This window comes from Elephas maximus, chromosome 3 (genome assembly GCF_024166365.1).
Source record: "Elephas maximus indicus isolate mEleMax1 chromosome 3, mEleMax1 primary haplotype, whole genome shotgun sequence".
NCBI classification, from domain to species: Eukaryota; Metazoa; Chordata; class Mammalia; order Proboscidea; family Elephantidae; genus Elephas; species Elephas maximus.
The window spans coordinates 103,748,707-103,769,665 of NC_064821.1; the positions used below are offsets into that span (position 1 = coordinate 103,748,707).

A 20,959-nucleotide genomic window follows, 5' to 3' on the forward strand; every position below is an offset into this window, starting at 1 on the left:
TTAGTCGATAAAGCAAGACAGGGTTTGAGAGGATTGACTTCAATTTTGAAAGAAGTTCTACTGTGGATAAGATGCTATCAAACACTGTTTCATGCTACAGAGAAATCTCTCAAGAAAGAAAGAGTCAATCAAAGGCAGCAAATTTCATTGTCTTATTTTAAGAAATTGCCACAGCTATCCCATCTTTCAGCAACCACCATCCTGACCAGTCAGCATCAAGGCAACATCACTGAGGCAAGACCCTCCACCACCAAAAAGATTATGATTGCTGAGGCTCAGATGATAGTTAACATTTTTTAGCATAAAGTATTTTTTAAATTAAGGTATGTACATTGTTTTATAGATGTAATGCTATTTCACACTTAACAGTCTACACTATAGTGTAAACATAACTTTCATATGCACTGGGAAACCAAAAAATGCATGACTAGCTTTATTGAGATATTCGATATATTGTGGTGGTCTGGAATTGAACCTGCAGTAGCTCAGAGGTATGCCTGTAGTTCCCTAACTACTACACAACTACTAAGTGGTAGAGTTGAGGTTAAAATCTGGTACTGTCCGATTTCCCCTGTAAGGTCACTATGAGTTAGAGTTGACTTGACAGCAGTGGGTTTGGTTTTTGCTGTTGTTTTTACTATCTGATTCCAAAGCTTATGATTTTTACGCTATGGCATGCTACCAGCCTTCCTTGAGGTGTGTCTGAGTTACCTAGGGCTGCTGTAACAAAAAAAAAAAAAGAAAAATACCACAAGCTGGTGGCTTTAAAGAACAGAAATTTATTTTCTCACAATCTGTAGGCTGAACGTCCAAAGCAGGGTCTCAGCTGTGTCAATTCTTTCTGTGGGCCTCCCTCCCAGTTTCTTTTGTCTGCCAGTGATAGCTGATGTTCCTTTGCTTGTAGATAGGTCCTTGTATAGCATCTGTCTTCCCCTTGGGTGTGTGTGTCTGTCCTCCTGTGTCTGTTTTTCGCTTTTTATGAGATAGCACTCAGAACGGATTTGATTTAGGGCCCACCCTACACTGGTATGACATTATTAACATGACAAAAGAAACATCTATTTCCAAACAGGGTCAGAATTACAGGTATAGGGGTTAGGGCTTTAATGTAATATTTTGGAAGACACAATTCAATCCATAACAAGGTGTATGTGAGGGACCATTATAAACCCCTGTACCTTCTGCAGTGTCTCCCCAAGTCACAGGAGCTTGATGAATTACCGTTTGTTTTTGGGTTCTAGACAGTTTATCTGGGCTGGGGAAAGTTCTTCTTTTGGTTCCCCACTAACTTCAGAGAGGAAGTGATTTAAGCTGTGTGACCTCGGACAAGACACATCTCCTTTCTGAGCTTCAGTCTCTCTCATAAGGTTATTATGAGGATTGGTTGAGAAGATGATTGTAAAGCCCTGAGCACAGTTCTTACACGTAGAAAGCCGTCGGAAATGACACCTTATCTAGAGTCTAAGAAAAATTTAGAGAAACAGGAAGAACATGTGTTTGTGGTTCCGGGAAGGGGAGGAAGGTGATTGCATGTGATAACTGCCTTTATCTCTAAGTGGAAACCAAGGAAGAGGCATCAGGGCTCACTACCATATTTTATCAAAGTTAAGAATGCATTAGATGAACTATGAATTCTACATAGCTCTTAGAAAAAAAAAAGCATTGAAAATTAAACTAAGACAAAATGCTTTCTCATTACTTCAAGTTTTCATTTTCTTCATACTAAGAAAATCTCTTTTAGATGTTGAGCACTTTTTCACGGGTTTATTGACCATTCACGTATTTTCTTTTGTGAAGTGTTCTTCAAGTCTTCTACCCATTATTAAAATTGGGTGGTTTGTCTTTTTATTATTAAGTTGTAAACATTCTTCATATAGTCTGGATTAAAATCCTTTGTAAGATAAATATTTTGTGAATATTTTTCTCAGTCTGTGGCTTGCCTGTTCATGTTCTTAGCAGTGCCTTTTGATGAAGTCTATTTTATTACTTTTTATTTGGTGGTTATTCTGTGTGCTGTACTATTTGGTTACGTATCATTTCCATCACTAGGCTGTGGGTTCCTAGAGGGAAAGAATGTGAACATGTTTACCTTTTGCCCCAGCCTCCAGAACAATGCCTAACACACAGAGGGCTCCATAAGTGCAGCAGTAAGTTTGCTGGCAGGAAGACGAGAAAACACACATGCCCCTTTCCTCACATACAGTGGCCGTAATTTATTATTTTCCCCTGCTTGATTCTCTTTGCAAATCAGATTTCCTCACCTCCCCCTCCCCCCAACCCATTTACCCATTCTGGTTCAAGTAAGAGTGACCTCTTGCCAACCCATTCCTCGGCTGGGCACTTGACCAAATCTGGGTCAGTCAAAGCCTTGCCCAGAGTTCTTGCAAGAAATATGAAGATGGAGATATGCTCATTCTCCTCCCACAGGATTTTAAGGACTTTGTAAGGCCAAAGCACAATGTCATCAAACATTTGCTTGCTAAATGAATAAAATATGAATCTTTGAAAGGAGCAAATTCATTCTGTCTCTATTTTAGCAGTGGAACATTTATCAAATGAATTTTTTCAAATAGAGTCTGTCATGTAAAAATGATAAAAGTAGTGTAGTTCTAATTAAAGATATATGTGTGTGTGTCTGTGAATATGTGTATATGTTTGTAAGTACATTTGTTTATATGCATGTGTCTGTGTGATCTGAATACCTGTATGTCTATGTGTTTATCTATGTTTGTATTTGTGACTGTTTATACATGTATGGTGTATAAAAGAATATGAGACTGTGTATGTGCATGTATGTATGTGTATCTGTGTGTGAGTGTGCATTTATGTTTGTGTGTGTTGTCTATGAGTTCTGAGTGTCTAGATTTCCTTGTAATTATATTTGCGCCTCTGTGTCTTTATCTCTGTGTGCTATATTGCGATTTATAGTATAATTGTATTTGTGTGGCTCTATTTGTGTGTCTGTGTGTATACATAAGTGAATATGGGTTTACGTGTGTGTATTTGTGTATGTCTGTGCACTCTGTGTGTATGTGTCTGCATGTATGTTTGTGTAGATACACGTGTGTGCCTGTGTGTGTCTGTGGGTATGTTTGCATGGCGATAAGTATGTACGTGTGTGTGTGTGTGTGTGTGTGCATGACTAGGGATTGCGGAAGGGAAAAGCTACCTGTATCCTATTCTGTAAAGAGCCCTGGTGTCACAGTGGTTAAGGGTTTGGCTGCTAACCAAAAGGTTGGCGATTTGAACCCACCAGTTTCTCCATGGGGAAAGATGTGGCAGTCTGCTTCCTTAAGGATTACAGCCTTAGAAAACCTATGGAGCAGTTCTACTCTGTCTTATAGGGTCGCTATGAGTCAGAATCAACTCAATGGCATACAACAACAATACTATCCTGTACTTGTACAAATTAGAAAAAGTTGCCTTCTTTGGTGGGGTATAAGTAGCCTCACAGACACAGGTCTTAGGTACCAGAGTGATGATTGGATTTGAGGTCTTAGCAGAGAACATCTTGGTCATGAGAGATGGAGGGGATATGAGGGGGCATTTTGGAAGGTTTAGAATTGGAAGTCAATCCAGTCTCTCATTTGCCTTGCAGGCAACTTCCCAAAGAACTCAGTCTGAAATTACCAAAATCAATGCTCTCTAATGGTGTCCAAAGGACATGATTATATGAGAAGTCCACAGCAGAATCCACCTCAATCCACACACTGCACAGGCTTCAGGGCCTCCTTCTTTGACTCGGCCCCTGAGGCCTTGAGCATGCACCTCCAGCAGGCCTTCTCCCACCTCTCCTTCCCTAAGCCAGAGTCCTGTCTTGTCCCCACCTGTTGTCTTGTGGGGGAAAAGGCTCCTCAGGGTTTAGAGTTGTGCACTGTTTTCATAGCTCATCACGTATTTGCACGTTTATTAAAATGACTCATGGGCAAGAGGCTGCAGGGTTGGGAGGGGTGGTGTTAAGAAGAGAAAGATATAGGTGATATAGAATTGATTTACATGGTGAGTGAAGTCTTGGAAGTGAGAAGTGGGTGAGCAGTTCAAACTTTGGAAGAGAAAACTGGGGTTTCGGGTTGAAACCAGTAAAATTTTTTAGTTCTTACATTCATTTGAAGCTTTCAGATCCAATGTGAACATTTCTGCCCACCTCATGTTCTCAGTGGAAACTTCCTCTTCAACAGTTTGACTTGTAGTGTCTTGCGATAGACAACCTTGGGGAAGTTGCTCAACCTTTATGAACCTTCATTTCTTAGGTAATAATCCCTACCTTTTTTTTACTCACGTGGGTGGTTTGGAGGAATAACTGAGATATTGTATGTGAAGGTGCAGAGCACAGTGCTCAGTAAAGGTTAGGGCACACTTTCCTTCTCCTTTGCAGTCCTCACCCCCTCGTCTTCCCACCAGCCTCTGGGCACCCACAGATAGCATTATACCCATGCTTTTGATATGACCACCAGCTTTGGCCTAGCACCTTGAAAGTACTCAGTATTCAGTAGATGTTTGTTGAGTGAAGAGATGAAGGCAGGCAGGCAGACAGACAGAAGGCAAATAATAAATGTTGTCATTGTTGTTAGTAATAAATGTTGTTGTTGTCGTTAGCTGGTGTCAAACCGACCTCTGACTCATGGCGATCCCATGCACGTCGGTATAAAATGCTGCCTGATCCTATGCCATCCCTGTGATCTGTTGTAGATTAGACTCTTGTGATACACACAGTTTTCAACGGATAATTTTTGGAAGTAGATTGCCAGGCCTTTCTTCCTAGTCTTAGTCTGGAAGTTGTGCTGAAATCTCTTCAGCATCATAGAAACATGCAAGTCTTCACTGACAGATAGGTGGTAGCTGCTCATGAGGTGCACTGCTCATGAGGTTCGATTGGGAATTGAACCTGGGTCTCTTGCTGGGAAGATGAGAATTCTGCCACTAAACGACCAATGCCTCGTAAGTAATAGAACAAAACAAAGCAAGCAAACAAAAAAACTCATTCCCTTTGAGCTGATTCTCACTCATAGTGACCCTAAAAGACTGAGTATAACTGTCCCATAGGGTTTCCAAGGAGCAGCTGGTAGATTTGAGCTCTTGACCTTTTGATTAGCAGTTGAGCTCTTAACCACTGGGCTCCAAGTAATAAATGGTAGACAAATTATAAAGAAAGCAGGTTGTAACATTTTCCCATGTTTGGAAATGAACTACCGGCACCCTTCAGGGATAAAAGTTAAGCAAACTAATGATTTTGTATATAAAATATAGCTCTGGGTGATGGTCAGAGTGAGGAACTCAGTAGGCTTTTCTAGTCAGTGGTTACTCCTTACTGACCATGTGTTGTGGTCTCCAGTGAACTATTTCTGTTATTTTCCTCCTGATATGACTGTGGATTTGGTAGAGAGAAAGTGTGTATGCAGTGACACCTGTTCCTGCCCAAAGACCAAGTTTAGTAAGATTTAAAGGAATCTAAATTGAGAAAGAAAGATAAGAGAAAACTAGCCTGATTAAAAAAAAAAAAAAAAAATGAGAAAATCAGTAGGCAGACAAGGGCTGCCACCACCATGCTGTTGTTGGCAGGTGCCGTTGAGTCGGTTCCAAATGACAGCGACTGTTTTAGTCATCTGGTACTGCTATAACAGAAATATCACAAGCGGGGAGCTTTAACAAGCAGAAGTTTATTTCTTCACAGTAAAGTAGGCCAAAAGTCCAAATTCAGGGTGTCAGCTCCAGAGGAAGGCTTTCTCTCTCGTCAGCCTTCTCATCAGTCTTCCCCCAGACTAGGAGTTTCTTTGTGCAGGAACCTCAGGTCCAAAGGACCCGCTCTGCTCCTGGTGCTGCTTTCTTGGTGGTATGAAGTCCCCAACTCTGCTTGCTTCCCTTTCCTTTTATCTCTTGAGGGACAAAATGTGGTGCAGGCCACACCCCAGGGAAACTCTCTATACCTTGGATCAGGGAGGTGACCTGAGTAAGGGTGGTGTTACAATCCCACCCTAATCTTTTCAACATAAAATTACAATCACAAAATGGAGGACAACCACACAATACTGGGAATCATGGCCCAGCCTAATTGATATACACATTTTTGGGGGGACATAATTCAATCAGTGACAGCAACCGTATGTACCACATAATGAAACACTGCCTGGTCAAGCATTGTTGCTATGCTTGAGCCCATTGTTACAGCCACTGTGCCAATCCATCTTGTCGAGTGTCTTCTTTTTTTCTGCTAACCCTGTACTTTTCCAAGTATGATGTCCTCCAGAGATTGATTCTTCCTGACAACATGTCCAAAGTATGTATGATGTAGTTTCGCCATCCTTGCTTCTAAGGAGCACTCTGGTTGTACTTCTTTCAAGACAGATTTGTTCTTTGTTTTTGAAGTCCATGGTATACATGATATATTTAATATTCTTTACCAACACCACAATTCAAAGGCATCAATTCTTCATTCTTCGTTATTCATTGTCCAGCTTTTGCATGCACATGATGCTATTGAAAATACCATGGCCTGAGTCAGGTGCACCCTCAGTCTTCAATGTGACATCTTTGCTTTTCAACACTTTAAAGAGGTCTTTTGCAGCAGATTTGCCCAATGCAATGTATCTTTTGCTTTCTTGACTGCTGCTTCCATGGGTGATGATTGTGGATCCAAGTAAAATGAAATCCTTGACAACTTCAGTCTTTTCTCTGTCTATCGTGATGTTGCTTATTGGTCCAGTTGTGAGGATTTTTGTTTTCTTTATGTAGAAGTGTAATCCATGATGAAGGCTGCAGTCTTTGATCCTCATCAGTAAGTGCTTCAAGTCCACTTCTCTTCCAGAAAGCAAGGTTGTGTCATCTGCATGTCACAGGTTGGTAATCAGTCTTCCTCCAATCCTGTTGCCCCATTCTTCTTGATGTAGTCCAGCTTCTCGTATTATTTGCTCAGCATACAGATTGAATAGCTATGGTGAAAGGATACAATGCTTGCGCACACCTTTCCTGACTTTAAAGCATGCTGTATTCCCTTGTTCTGTCCGAACGACTGCCTCTTTATCTGTGTAGAGGTTCCTCATGAACACAATTAAGTGTTCTGGAATTCTTATTCTTCGTAATGTTATCCATAATTTGTTATGATCCACACAGTCGAATGCCTTTGCATAGTCAATAAAACACAGGTAAACATCCTTCTGGTATTTTCTGCTTTCAGCCAGGATCCATCTGACAATGATATCGCTGCTTCCACATCCTCTTCTGAATTTGGATTCAATTCCTGGCAGTTCTCTGTGGATATACTGCTGTAGTCACTTTGGAATGGTCTTCAGCAAAATTTTGCTTGCATGTGATATTAATAATATTTTTCAATAATTTTGGCATTTGTTTGGATCACCTTTCTTGCAAATAGGCCACCACCATAATCATATGCATTTATTAACCAACTGCTATTACAGGGCATCTGGAGCTCTGGTGGCATAGTGGTTGACAACTCATCTGCTAACCAAAAGATCGGTAGTTCAAATCCACCACCCGCTCCATGGAAACACTACAGGGCAGTTCTCTCTATAGGGTCTCTATGAGTTGGAACCGACTCTATGGCACCTAACAACAACAACAATTACAGAGCTCTGTGCTGGTTGCTGAGATTCTAAAGCAGATGGTGAGGTTCTTGCCCTCCAGAGGCTTCCAGTCTAGGGGATGGAACTGGGTGGAAGACAAGTATCAAGCACATGCTTACTATCTGTTCAGCACTGGGGTAAATGTTTAAAGATATGTGATGAAACAAATATTGCTGTCCAAGAAAACTGACGCTCAGAGAGGTTTAGAAATTTTCTCCAGCCCACTCAGTAAATGAGAAGTAGAAATGGGAGAAAAACCCAAGTCTGTCTGGTTCTAACGCCTTTGTGCTGCTCACAGAACTATGAGCATTAGGGCAAGCATGTACAAAGAGAATTAACTTACAAGGCATCTGTCATGGATTGAACTGTGTCCCCCCAAAATATATGTGAATTCGGCTACGCCATGATTCCCAGTATTGTGAGATTATCCACCATTTTGTCATCAGATCATTTTGTAATCTGATGTGATTTTCCTATGTGTTGTAAATCCTACATCTATGATGTTAAGGAGGCAGGATTGGAAGAAGTTATGTTAATGAGGTAGAACTCAATTTTTAAGACTAGGTTGTTTTAAGCCAACCTCTTTGGAGATATAAAAGAGAGAAGTGAGTGGAGAGACAGGGGGAACTCATACCACAAAGAAATAAGAGCAAGGAAAATAGTGTGTCCTTTGGACATGGGGTCCCTGAGCCGAGAACCTCTTTGACTGTGGAAGATTGATGAAAAGGACTTCTCCCCAGAGCTGACAGAGACAGAGAGCCTTCCCCTGGAGCTGTTACACTGAATTTGGACTTCAGGTCTCCTAGACTGTGAGAGAGAATAAATTTCTCTTTGTTAAAGCCATCCACTTGTGGTATTTCTGTTATAACAGCACTAGCTAACTAATACAGCATCCTGGGTTCAGTGTCAAGTGAGTAGATGATAAGTGTTGCAGGAATTCAGAAGAAAAGAGATTTATTAGAACAAATCCACAAGAGCCAAAGTATGACCTTGAGTATATTCCACTTGAACTTAGAGACCATCTCAAGACTAGATTTGACACATTGAACATTAATGACCAAAGACCAGATGAGTTGTGGAATGAAGTCAAGGACATCATACATGAAGAAAGCGAAAGCTCATTAAAAAGACAGGAAAGAAAGAAAAGACCGAAATGGATGTCAGAAGAGACTCTGAAACTTGCTCTTGAAAATTGAGTAGCTAAAGCCAATGGAAGAAATGATGAAGTAAAAGAACTGAATGGAAGATTTCAAACGGTGGCTCAAGAAGACAAAGTATTACAATGATATGTGCAAAGAGCTGGAGTTAGAAAACCAAAAGGGAAGAATACACTCGGCATTTCTCAAGCTAAAAGAACTGAAGAAAAAATTTAAGCCTCCAGTTGCAATAGTGAAGAATTCTATGGGGAAAATATTAAATAACGCAGGAAGCATCAAAAGAAAACAAAACAAAAAAAAAACCAAACCCAGTGTCGTCGAGTCAATTCCAACTCATAGCGACCCTGTAGGACAGAGTAGAACTGCCCCATAGAATTTCCAAGGAGCGCCTGGCGGATTCGACCTTTTGGTTAGCAGCCGTAGTGCTTAACCACTATGCCACCAGAGTTTCCGCATCAAAAGAAGATGTAAGGAATACACAGAGTCACTATACCAAGAAGAATTTATTGACGTTCAACCATTTCAGGTGGAAGCACATGATCAGGAACTGATGGTACTGAAGGAAGAGCTCCAAGCTGCACTGAAGGCACTGGTGAAAAACAAGGCTCCAGGAATTGATGGAATACCAATTGAGATGTTTGAACAAATCAGTGCAGCACTGGAAGTGCTCATTTGTTTATGCCAAGAAATTTGGAAGACAGCTACCTGGCTGAGTGGAAAAGATCCATGTTTATGCCTACTCCCAAGAAAGGTGATCCAGCCAAATGCAGAAATTATTGAACAATAAATATCATTAATACCACATGCAAGTAAAATTTTGCCGAAGATCATTCAAAAGTGGTTGCAGCAGTATATCAACAGGGAACTGCCAGAAGTGGAAGCCAGATTCAGAAGAGGTCATGGAACCAGGGATATCATTGCTGGTATCAGATGTATCCTGGCTGAAAGCAGAGAATACCAGAAAGATATTTACCTGTGCTTTATTGACTATGCAAAGGCATTTGACTGTGTGGCTCATAACAAATTATGGGTATAGCACTATGAAGAATGGGAATTCCAGAATACTTAATTGCATCCATGAGGAACCTTACATAGATCAAGAGGCAGTCGTTCGGAGAGAAGAAGGGAATACCGTGTGGCTTAAAGTCAGGAAAGCTGTATGTTAGGGTTGTATCCTTTCACCACACCATTCAGTCTGTATGCTGAGAAGCTGAACTATATGAATAAGAACAGGGCATCAGGATTGGAGGGAGACTCTTTAAAAACCTGCATTATGCAGATGACACAACTTAGCTTTCTAAAGATGCAGTAGACTTGAAGCACGTACCGATGAAGATCAAAGACTACAACCTTCAGTAAGAATTACGCCTCAACATAAAGAAAACAAAAATCCTCACAACTGGACCAATAAGCAACATCATGATAAATGGAGAAAAGATGGAAGTTGTCAAGGATTTCCTTTTGCTTAGATACACAATAACATCCATGGAAGCAGCAGTCAAGAAATCAAAAGATGCATCGCATTGGGCAAATCTGCAGCAAAAGACCTCTTATTAAAGTGTTAAAAAGCAAAGATGTCACTTTGAAGACTAAGGGTGCACCTGACCCAGCCATGGTGTCTTCAATCACCTCATATGCATGTGAAAGTCGGATGATGAATAAGGAAGAGCAAAGAAGAACTGATGCCTTTGAATTGTGGTGTTGGTGAAGAATATTGAATCTGCCATTTACTTCCAAAACAAGGACCACAACTGTCTTGGAAGAAGTACAACCAGATTGCTCCTTAGAAGCAAGGCTGGAAAGACTATGTCTCATACGTTTCAGGCACGTTGTTGGGAGGGATCAGTCCCTGGAGAAGGACAGCATGATTGGTGAATTATAGGGTCAGCGAAAAGAGGAAGACCCTCAACAAGATGGACTGACACAGTGGCTGTAACAACGGGCTCAAGCACAGCAAAGATTGTGAAGGTGGCACAGGATGGGGAAGTATTTCATTCTGTTGTACACAGGGTTGCTACGAGGCTATGAGACGGAAGTGACTTGGTGGCACCTAACAACAACAGCAACAACAGGTGAATAGAAAGGGAAACTTTACAGAGGAAATAGGATCTCAACTACAACCTGAAGGCAGAATATGATTCCAATAAGAGATGAAATAAGGAAGAGGCTTTGCAGGCAGAAGCCATGATCTACACAACAGTAAGAGGTAGGAAAATTCTTGTCTTCCGGGTTTGCATTATGCAGTGTGGAGTACTGGAGAGAACACAGTTTTTTGAAATTCACTAACACTGCAGCCCTAAGTCTCAGTTTCCCCATCTGTACAATGGGTGTGATACTAGCCACTTCACACTGTTGTTGAAGACCAGAGACAATGTATGTAAAGTACCTGGTTCTTCAAAATCATGAATCTAAGTTAGACCTCAATATAAATGGGGTCCCTTCTCTCATAGTGTCCTATTTTTCTTCCGACTTGGAATTGAACTAATTATACATTTATGTGTTTATTTAATGTCTGCTTAAGTTTCATGAGGATAGGGACAATGCCTTTCTCTGCACTCTCCTCAGTGCCAAGAAGAGTAGGCACTAAATAAATCTCTTTTAACTGAATATATGAATGTATGAATTCATCAATAATGATCCTATTTCTGTGCTATGGCTCTAAGAATCTGGGAAAATACATACCTTCTGGTCAGAGGACAGGTTGCTGATGAAAGGAAAGGCATCAGAGAATGCAGCTACAAATTCACAGGACTTCCAGCAGTCATCAGTGAAGTCACCAGGTCTCTTTCCTGCCTCCCAGTGCTGCATGTAACCATCTCTGAGCAGGAAGGGAATTGCACAAACTTCCAATTCAGTTCTCATGGACTTGCTCTGATTTTCTTCAGTTTCAACTTGAACTTGCGTATAAGCAATTGATGGTTTGTTCCACAGTTGGCCCCTGGCCTTGTTCTGACTGATGATATTGAGCTTTTCCATCGTCTCTTTCCACAGATGTAGTCAGTTTGATTTCTGTGTGTCCCATCTGGCGAGGTCCATGTGTATAGTCACCGTTTATGTTGGTGAAAGAAGGTACTTGCAATGAAGAAGCCCTTGGTCTTGCAAAATTCTATCATTCAATCTCCAGCATTGTTTTCATCACCACAGCCATATTTTCCAACTACTGATCCTTCCTCTTTGTTTCCAACTTTCCCATTTCAATCACCAGTAATTATCAATGCATCTTGATTGCATGTTTGATCAATTTCAGACTGCAGCAGCTGATAAAAATCTTCTATTTCTTCATCTTTGGCCCTAGTGGTTGGTGCATAAATTTGAATAATAGTTGTATTAACTGGTCTTCCTTGTAGGCATATGGATATTATCCTATCACTGAAAGCATTGTACTTAAGGATAGGTCTTGAAAAGTTCTTTTTGACTATGAATGCAACACCATTCCTCTTCAAGTTGTCATTCCTAGCATAGTAGACTATATGATTGTCCGATTCAAAAAGGCCAATACCGGTCCATTTCAGCTCACTAATGCCTAGGATATCGATGTTTATGCATTCCATTTCATTTTTGACAATTTCCAATTTTCCTAGGTTCACACTTCTTACATTCCAGGTTCCAATTATTAATGGATGTTTGCAGCTGTTTCTTCTCATTTTGAGTTGTGCCACATCAGCATATGAAGGTCCCGAAAGCTTTACTCCATCCACGTCATTAAGGTCGACTCTACTTTGAGGAAGCAGCTCTTCCCCAGTCATCTTTTGAGTGCCTTCCAACCTGGGGGGCTCATCTTCCAGCACTGTATCAGACAGTGCTCCACTGCTATTCATAAGGTTTTCACTGGCTATGCCACTGGTGTTCAGATACCAGCAGGGTCACCCATGGAGGACAAGTTTCAGCTGAGCTTCCAGACTAAGACAGACTAGGAAGAAGGACCCGGCAGTCTACTTCTGAAAGCATTAGCCAGTGAAAACCTTATGAACTAACCTTTTCTCATCTATAAAAGTGAAATGATAATTCAAGTCTAACCAAGATGAGATCTGCCGTAAGTTCATGAGGCAAGTATCGTGTATCATCTGTTCCATTCCTGGGGATACCCTGAAGAAGACCTGGGGGGAATGTCTTGGGTTAAGTAGTAAACACTTTACAATGCATTTTCATATCTGTTACCCCATTTATTCTTTTCAGTACCCTGGAAAGGTAAGATGGGCAGTTATTGTTTTTCCCATGTTATACTGCAATTCACACAGGTGGTAAATAACCAGAAGCCTTGGTGGCACAGTGGCTAAGAGCTTGGCTGCTAGCTAAAAAGCTGCAGTTCAAATCTACCAGGTGCTGTTTGGAAACCCTATGGGGGCAGTTCAGCCTTCTCTTATAGGGTCGCTATGAGTCAGAATCAACTCCACGGCAATGGGTTTGGGTTTTGGTTTGAGTACCTCATATCTTCCAGTGAGTCCACTGCTAGGTCTTTGGGTATTTTGTTGTAAGTGAAAGGGGAACCATGATGATGTAAATGACAGAAATAAGCCTAAACTGGAATCCGTTGCAGAGAGGCAGTACAAAGGCTGCCGGGCTCTTAGTGTGGCCTCAGCCTCACTGAGCCTCAGTACCCTCATCTGTAAGATAATGATATGAACACCTATTTTTTTCTGGGGGTTGTTGTGAGGAATAGCAGACAATGAATACCACACACCTAACACATAAAGCCAGCTCAATAAAACCATTGCTATCACCAAGGCTTACCTCTCAGAATTGGTGTGTCCTTAGAAAGTCACTTCCCTTTACATGGCCTCACTTTCTTTTTCTAGGAAAACAATGGGTTTGGATTCAATGACTGCTACGCTATCTTCCAAATCTAGGGTTCCATCAGTCTGGGAACTTGCCTTTCTCTGTGTGACTTTTAATGGATATAGCTCTGATTGGATCTTAGGTTGGGGCTCTCCCTCTGGTTACAACCTAGCTACATGTCGTTTTCTTTCTCTCCGCATTTGTAAAGTAGGGATAAATAGTATCCTGTTATTGGAAAGGTAAGGACTGTGAGGCTTAAATGAGATAGATGTGTCCATTACCCACCAGCCAGTAGATTCCTCAAAAGCAGGGATTTGCTTACATAATGTCATGCCTACTTCACAGGGCTGGCCACAGCATTAGATATGTAAATTCATGTCAAGTATGAAGAACAAGACCTGGCACAAAGCAAGCATTCAATGAACATTATTTTTTTACACCAGTATATATAACAGTCCTCATGCTCAATAAATGGTCAAGAAGTAGAATTACAGGAATCATACCCATTAGGGGCTGCGGAGAGTTTGCCTGGGTTAAGTTCTGGGCAATGAGCCCACAGACCAGAAAACCCCTGGCTGAAACCAAGACAGACCTATTCGTTTCCTTTAAAAGCCAAGGCGAAGGGCGGGGCCTAAATTAGGTTGCCTTCGGCACAACCAGCAGACCAAGCAGAGCCCAGCGGTGCCGGAGGTGGCGGGAGGACAGGCGCTGGCCAATCCCAGGCCCGGTTCCAAGGGCCAATCGGGGCGCGTTTTACAGGGGCCGGCCGCAGCGGGTGGGGCCGGGCGCGGGGTGGGGCTGCTGCCGCCGGCCGGGACCGCCCTATTGAGGCGCGGCGGGGTTCCGCTCAGCTGCCTGCAGAGCCCAGCTAGCTAAAATGTAATTTCAGATTGGACAAGTAAGTGACCCTCCTCTCAGTTCCACGTGTGCATTAGGGGCTTTGCAGGCGTGCAGACTGTCAGCGGGCACGTCAGGGAGGAAGGTCCTCCAACCCGAGAGCGCACCGCGCCAGCGCCTTTCTCCCCCTTGCCGCTGCCTCTTCCTTCTCCTCCTCCTCTGCGGGCCTATGCCACCCTCACCAGCCGGGCCTTTGGTATCCCGGCATGGTTAAGTCCCCTCTGTCCTCAGTGAGGCTTCTGGGCAACTCTAGGAAAGGGTTGGCCTTTCCTGTGTTCCCAGGGTTGCCCTTGAGATGTCTGGGACCTGGGATCCTCTCCGAGTTAACTATGTTCTGTACCTCTCTCCTTCCCCAAACCCTATGTTTTAGGACAGTAAGACTTTTCCAAAGCAGTTTTTTTTTTTTTTCGGAACTTTTTAATTCAGATGTGGCTACCTTAGGCATTGTAAGGCCAGTGCTGTTTTCAGCCACTTGTGATAGTATTTAAAGTGAAATTTAGTTTAGATGCTATCATCCTGTTTGGTTACAATTGTCCTGGTAGGAAAGGCCTAGGGGTATCTTTCTGTTTTTATTAATTTCTTTTAAGGTTGACAAGATGCAAAAATAATAACTTTCCATAATCTTGACTGTTTTCCACTAAAACCCTTCTTAAGCCTTAACACTAATTTTGTTCCCAAATTAAAGGGTCAGTCATGACCAAAATAATGGAAGAGGTTTCATCTTTACATTAATTTTTAAAATTTGACATCTGGAGGCAGGGAGTGATTATGCGTTTGAATAGCATGTCAGGAAAAAAGACAGTTCTGTTAGTTTGTGGCTATTTAAATGGTAGAGTTTTGCTTGCTTTTCCCCTCTTTCCTATAATCCAGCAAGTATATATTATGATTTTTTAATTTTTAAGTTGCTGGCTATGTCTTCCAGGCTGCTGACTGCCTCCTGGTCATCTGGGAGCCTCCTGTTAATGCAGCCCTCCTGCTTGGCTCTTGACCTGATGGCCACTGCCTGGCTCTTAGGAGGGCTCAGAGCAGGTGAGGAGGATCTCCTAGTGGGAGGCTCAGAGGACTGTCCTTAAGGATGGCTGGGGGAACACAACAGAGGAGTGAAACAGGCCTGGAGATTGGGTTTGAGGGGGGCAGATTGGGGGCCTTCCTGGCTGGGTTTGGAAGTCAAAACACATGTGTTGAGAGAAGGAAACAGCCCAGAGGGTGGACAGTTGTGTCTTTCTGGATGAATTAAGAAGTTTACTGGGAGGAGACCGGGCCATCTTCCAACCTGTGTTATTTTTTGCTGTTGGCCTTGTCTTTTCCTGGAATCTGGTTCCCTTTCCCTAACCTTTCTGTTAGTTCAAATCACAGTCAATTACCAGCTGGTTTTTAAAACAATTTGAGGTAATGAGTCTTGCCCTTAAACTCTCAGCCAGAATAGGACCCCCTAAGGGGATTTGAAATAATTATTTTGCTTGAATATACTGTAGAGATCACTTAACCTCTTCCCTTCCCACCCATTTTGTAAGGGAGGGACATAGAATCAACCCAGGTGGTATAAGAGGAGGTCATCCAGAGCATCTCTTCCATTCACTAACTTGTTCACTCATTTTATGGCCCATACTGTTGGGCTGAACAGGCCATTGCTTTATCCCATCATATGCTCTATCCAGAGAAACTTACTGAGAGCCCAGCCTCTAGAAAGTTACACAGTGATCTGAAGATCATTCTAATTAAATGCACTAAATGCCCCTCACCCTTTTCCTTTCTTTTTATTTTTGAAAAAGCCATAGCACAGAAGAATAGTTATAGTAACTGGAAATATTTAGCATGGAAGAAAGAAGAATCAATAGGGGGCTGTGAGAGCCATCTTGAAACATTCGAAGGAATAGCCCAAAGATGGAATAGGCTGTTTGGATGTTCCCTAGGGATAAAAATTAAGACTAAAATTAGGAAGGCATATAAAGCAGAGTCCAACTCAATACAAGGAAGACCTTTCTTCTTATTACATTAATAGCTGCTTGTAGTGAAATTCAGATGGCACAAAATCACCCTGCAAGTCTCCACTGTATTCCATTCCCTACATGTAACGGCAGTAAGCAGGTTTTTGTATATTCTTGAAATCTTCTGTCGTAGGTCTCTCTACAATATAGTACTTTTCAAACTTTAGCATCCATCAGAATCACATTGAAGACATTTAAAGCCTGGATGTGGGGGCCAACCCCTCCAGAGTTTCTGAATTGGTAGATCTGGGCTGGAGCCTGAGAATTTGCATTTCTAACAAGTCACCAGGTAGTGTCGAGGGTGCTCTTCTGGAGACCCCAGTGAGAGCCACCGAAAGCCAAACCCACTGCCTTGGAGTCCGTTCTGAATCATAGCAACTGGTGCTTTATCCTTTGTGCAGGAAATAACAGAGAGTTCCCACGTACCCCTCTCCCTGCCACACAGTTTCTCCTATTATTAACATCTTACATTAGTGTGATACATATTTTACATTTGATGAACCGATATTGATATATTATTAACTATTTTTTTTTTTTTTTTAAAGTCCATGTGAGGATGGCACAGGACAGGGCAGAATTTCCGGGGTAGTTTTGTTCCGTTGTTCTTTTGTAAGAGGATTGTTAATGAATCGGAACCTACTCGATAGCACCTAGGAACAGTGAAGTCCGTAGTTTACATAAGGGTTCACTCTGTGTTGTACAGTCCCGTGGGTTTTGACAAATGTATAAAGTTATATGCAACCCATTACAGTATCGTACTGGGGCCGTGGTGGCTCAGTGGTTAAGAGCTCAGCTGCTAACCAAAAGGCGAGCAGTTCAGATCCACCAGCCACTCCTTGGAAATCCTATGGAGCAGTTCTTTATCCTATGGCGTCACTGTGAGTCGGAATCAACATGATGGCAACAGGCACAGTATCATACAGAATAGTTTTATTGCCCCTAAAAGTGCCCTCTGTTCCACCTATTCCTCTCTCCCTTCTCCCTCTGAATCCTTGATGGGCAGCCACCGATCTTTTTATTGTCTTTATTGTTTTGCTTTTTCCAAAATGTCACATAGTTGGAATCACACAGTATGAAGGTTTTTTGAACTGGCCTTTTTCATTTTGCAATATGCATTTAAGGATCCTCTAGTCTTTTTGTAGCTTGATAGTGCATTTCCTTTTATCATTGAATAATACTCCACCTTTTAAAGGACATCTTGGTTGCTTCCAATTTTTGACAATTATGAATACAGTTGCTATAAATGTTCATATGCAGGTTTTGCGTGGATATGCGTTTTCAACTCATCTGGGTAAATACCTAGGAGCGTAATTGCTGGATCATGTGGTAGACCTATATTTAGCTTTGTAAGAAATTGCCAGACTGTCTTCCAAAGTGGCTGTACCATTTTACATTCTCACCAGCAATGAATAAGAGTTCCTGTTGCTCCACATCCTTGCCAGCCTTTGACGCTGTCCATGTTTTGGATTGTAGCCATTTGAATGTCTAGTGGTATTTCACTATTGTTTTAATTTGCAATTTCCTAATGACATATGATGTTGAGCATCTTTTCATATGCTTATTTGCCATCTGTATATTTTCTTTGGTTAGATGTCTGTTTAGATCTTTTGCCCATTTTGCAATTGGATTGCTTGTTTTCTTTTTCTTTTAAAGTTTTTATTGTGCTTTAAGTGAAAGTTTACACATCAAGTCGGACTCATACAAAAATTTATAAATACCTTGCTATATACTCCTAATTGCTGTCCCCCTAATGAGACAGCACACTCCTTCCCTCCATTCTCTCTTTTCGTGTCCTTTCAGCCAGCTTCTGACCCCCTCTACCTTCTCATCTCCCCTTCAGACAGGAAATGCCGACATGGTCTCATGTGTCTACTTTAGCCAAGAAGCTCATTCTTCACCAGTATCATTGGCTATCCCATAGTCCACTCCAATCCCTGTCTGAAGAGTTGGCTTTAGGCATGGTTCCTGTCTTGGGCTAACAGAAGGTCTGGGAACCATGACCTCCAGGGTCCTTCAGGTCTCAGACCATTAAGTCTGGTCTTTTTACGAGAAATTGGGGTCTGCATCCCACTGCTCTCCTGTTCCCTCAGGGGTTCTCTATCATGTTCCCTGTCAGGACAGTCATTCCCTGTCAGGCAGGCACCATCTAGTTCTTCTGGTCTCAGGCTAATGTAGTCTCTGCTTTATGTGGCCCTTTCTGCCTCTTGGGCTCATAATTACCTTGTGTCTTTAGTGTTCTTCATTCTCTTTGCTGCAGGTGGGTTGAGACCAATTGATGCATCTTAGATGGCCGCTTGCTAGCATTTAAGACCCCAGACGCCACTCACCAAAGTGGGATGAAGAATGTTTTCTTAATAGATTTTATTATGCCAGTTGACTTAGATGTCCCCTGAAATCATGGTTCCCAAACCCCTGCCCCTGCTGCACTGGCCTTCAAAGTTTTTAGTTTATTCAGGAAACTTCTTTGCTTTTGGTTTAGTCCAGTTGTGCTGACCTCTCCCGTGTTGTAAGCTGTCTTTCCCTTCACCTAAAATAGTTCTTAGCTACTATGTAATTGGTGAAAACCCCTCTCCCTCGCTCCCTCCCCCTCTTCATAACCACCAAAGAATATTTTCTTCTCTATTTAAACTATTTCTAAGTTCTTATAATAGTGGCCTTATACAATATTTACCCTTTTACAACTGGCTAATTTCACTCAGCATGATGCCTTCCGGATTCCTCCATGTTATGAAATGTTTCACAGATTCACCATTGTTCTTTATCGATGTGTAATATTCCATTGTGTGAATATACCATAATTTATTTACCCATTTATCCATTGATAGGCACCTTGGTTGCTTCCATCTTTTTGCTATTGTAAACAGTGCTACAATGAACATGGGTGTGCATATATCTGTTTGTGTAAAGGCTCTTATTTCTCTAGGATATATTCCAAGGAGTGGGATTGCAGGATCGTATGGTAGTTCTATTTCTAGTTTTTTAAGGAAGCATCAAATCGATTTCCAAAGTGGTAGTGCCATTTTACATTCCCACCAGCAGTGTATAAGTGTATAAGAGAAATTTATTCTCTCACAGTCTAGTAGGCTACAAGTCTAAATTCAGGGCATCAGCTCCAGGGGAAGGCTTTCTCTCTCTGTTGGCCCTAGAGGAAGTTCCTTGTCCTCAGTCTTCCCCTGGTCAAGGAGCTTCTCAGGCGCAGCAACCCCAGGTTCGAAGGATACGCTCTGCTCCTGGCACTGCTTTCTTGGTGGTATGAGGTCCCCGTGTGCCTCTGCTCCCTTCTCTCTTTTATATCTCAAAAGAGAGTGGCTTAAGATACTATCTAGTAGATCTCATCAATATAACTGCCACTAATCCATCTTATTACATCATGGTGATAGCTTTTACAACACATGGGGAAGTCACATCAGATGACAAAATGGTAGACAGTCACACAATGTTGAGAATCATGACCCTGCCATGTTGACAGACATTTTTGGGGGACACAGTTGAATCCATGATGGTAGGTGCCAATTAGTTTGGTAGAAAAATAATCTCAGTATTGTTTTCATTTTCATTTCCTATGTTGTTTGTGGGACTGAAGATACATGTATATATTTTTCATATGTATTCATGTATTCCTTTTTTTGTGAACTGCAAGTTCATACAGGAAAGGAATAAGTATGAGCAAAGGCACCAAGGACCTTTGTTTTGAGGGGTTGTTAGTAGTTTTGTAGAACTGGAGTATGAGGGGTTGAGCTGGGGGCACTGAGGATAGATAGACAAGCAGGAACTAAAGGGCTTTGTGGGTCAAATAAAGAGCTTGGACTTTATTATGGGCAGAAGATGCATTCGTGGTTTTGAAGCTTGTGCTTTAATCCTCAGCAATTTAGAATTTTGTTTGTGGGGCCTGTAGGTGGTACAAACAGTTAAGTGCTTGGCTGGCTACTAACCAAAAAGTTTGTAATTTGAACCTACCCAGAAGCCCCTTGGAAGAAAGGCCTGGAGATCTGTTTCCAAAAGGTCAACCAAAAAACCAAACCAAACCCGTTGCTGTCAAGTCGATTCGAACAACTTATAGCAACTGTATAGGACAGAGTAGAACTGCCCCATAGGGTTTCCAAGGAGATGCTGGTGGATTCAAACTGCCAACCTTTTGGTTAGCAAATGAGCTCTTAAACCACTGTGCCACCAGGACCCCATGAAAATCCTATGGAGCGCAATTCTACTTTGTAACACATGGGGTCGCCCTGAGTCGGAATCGACTGTGCAGCTACTGGTTTGGTTTTTTGGGTTATGTTTGTGGAATAGCGGACTGTTCAGTTCCCTAAGTCTAATGTTTAATCTTCAAAGAGTTCATTTTTTAGGCCTTTCACCTTAGACCTTAAAGCTACTGGGCCATGCTTCAAAACAGGTAAATGCCAGGATAGGCCGAAGACTTCAAACAGCCTCTGGCTTGCTGTTGTCTCTGAGGAAAGAGTTTTATAAGATCACGTGGAGAATGGATTTTATTGCTTTACCTAATGCTGCCCTGAGCCCTTCCCTAATTTACTGGCATCTGACAGCACTCATTAAGGTTGGTGGG

General features: G+C 42.0%; 1 protein-coding gene across 16 annotated transcripts in view; it reads left to right on the forward strand.

The window, feature by feature from the left end:
• The first annotated feature begins 14,306 nt into the window (after window positions 1–14,306).
• The window catches only part of FGGY (FGGY carbohydrate kinase domain containing), a 627,007-nt gene continuing 620,354 nt past the window's right edge, over window positions 14,307–20,959 (forward strand). For 13 of the 16 annotated variants that reach the window (XR_007516666.1, XR_007516664.1, XR_007516665.1 and 10 more), the window contains exons 1-2: window positions 14,307–14,408; window positions 15,330–15,436. Coding sequence is in view for 2 of the 16 variants with exons in the window: in XM_049879409.1 (XP_049735366.1) it covers window positions 15,370–15,436 (67 nt within the window). In the remaining 14 variants the exon portion in view is untranslated. Of the gene's footprint in view, window positions 14,409–15,309; window positions 15,437–20,959 lie in introns of all 16 variants that reach the window. The other 3 variants (XM_049879413.1, XM_049879401.1, XM_049879405.1) reach the window with 2 other exon arrangements.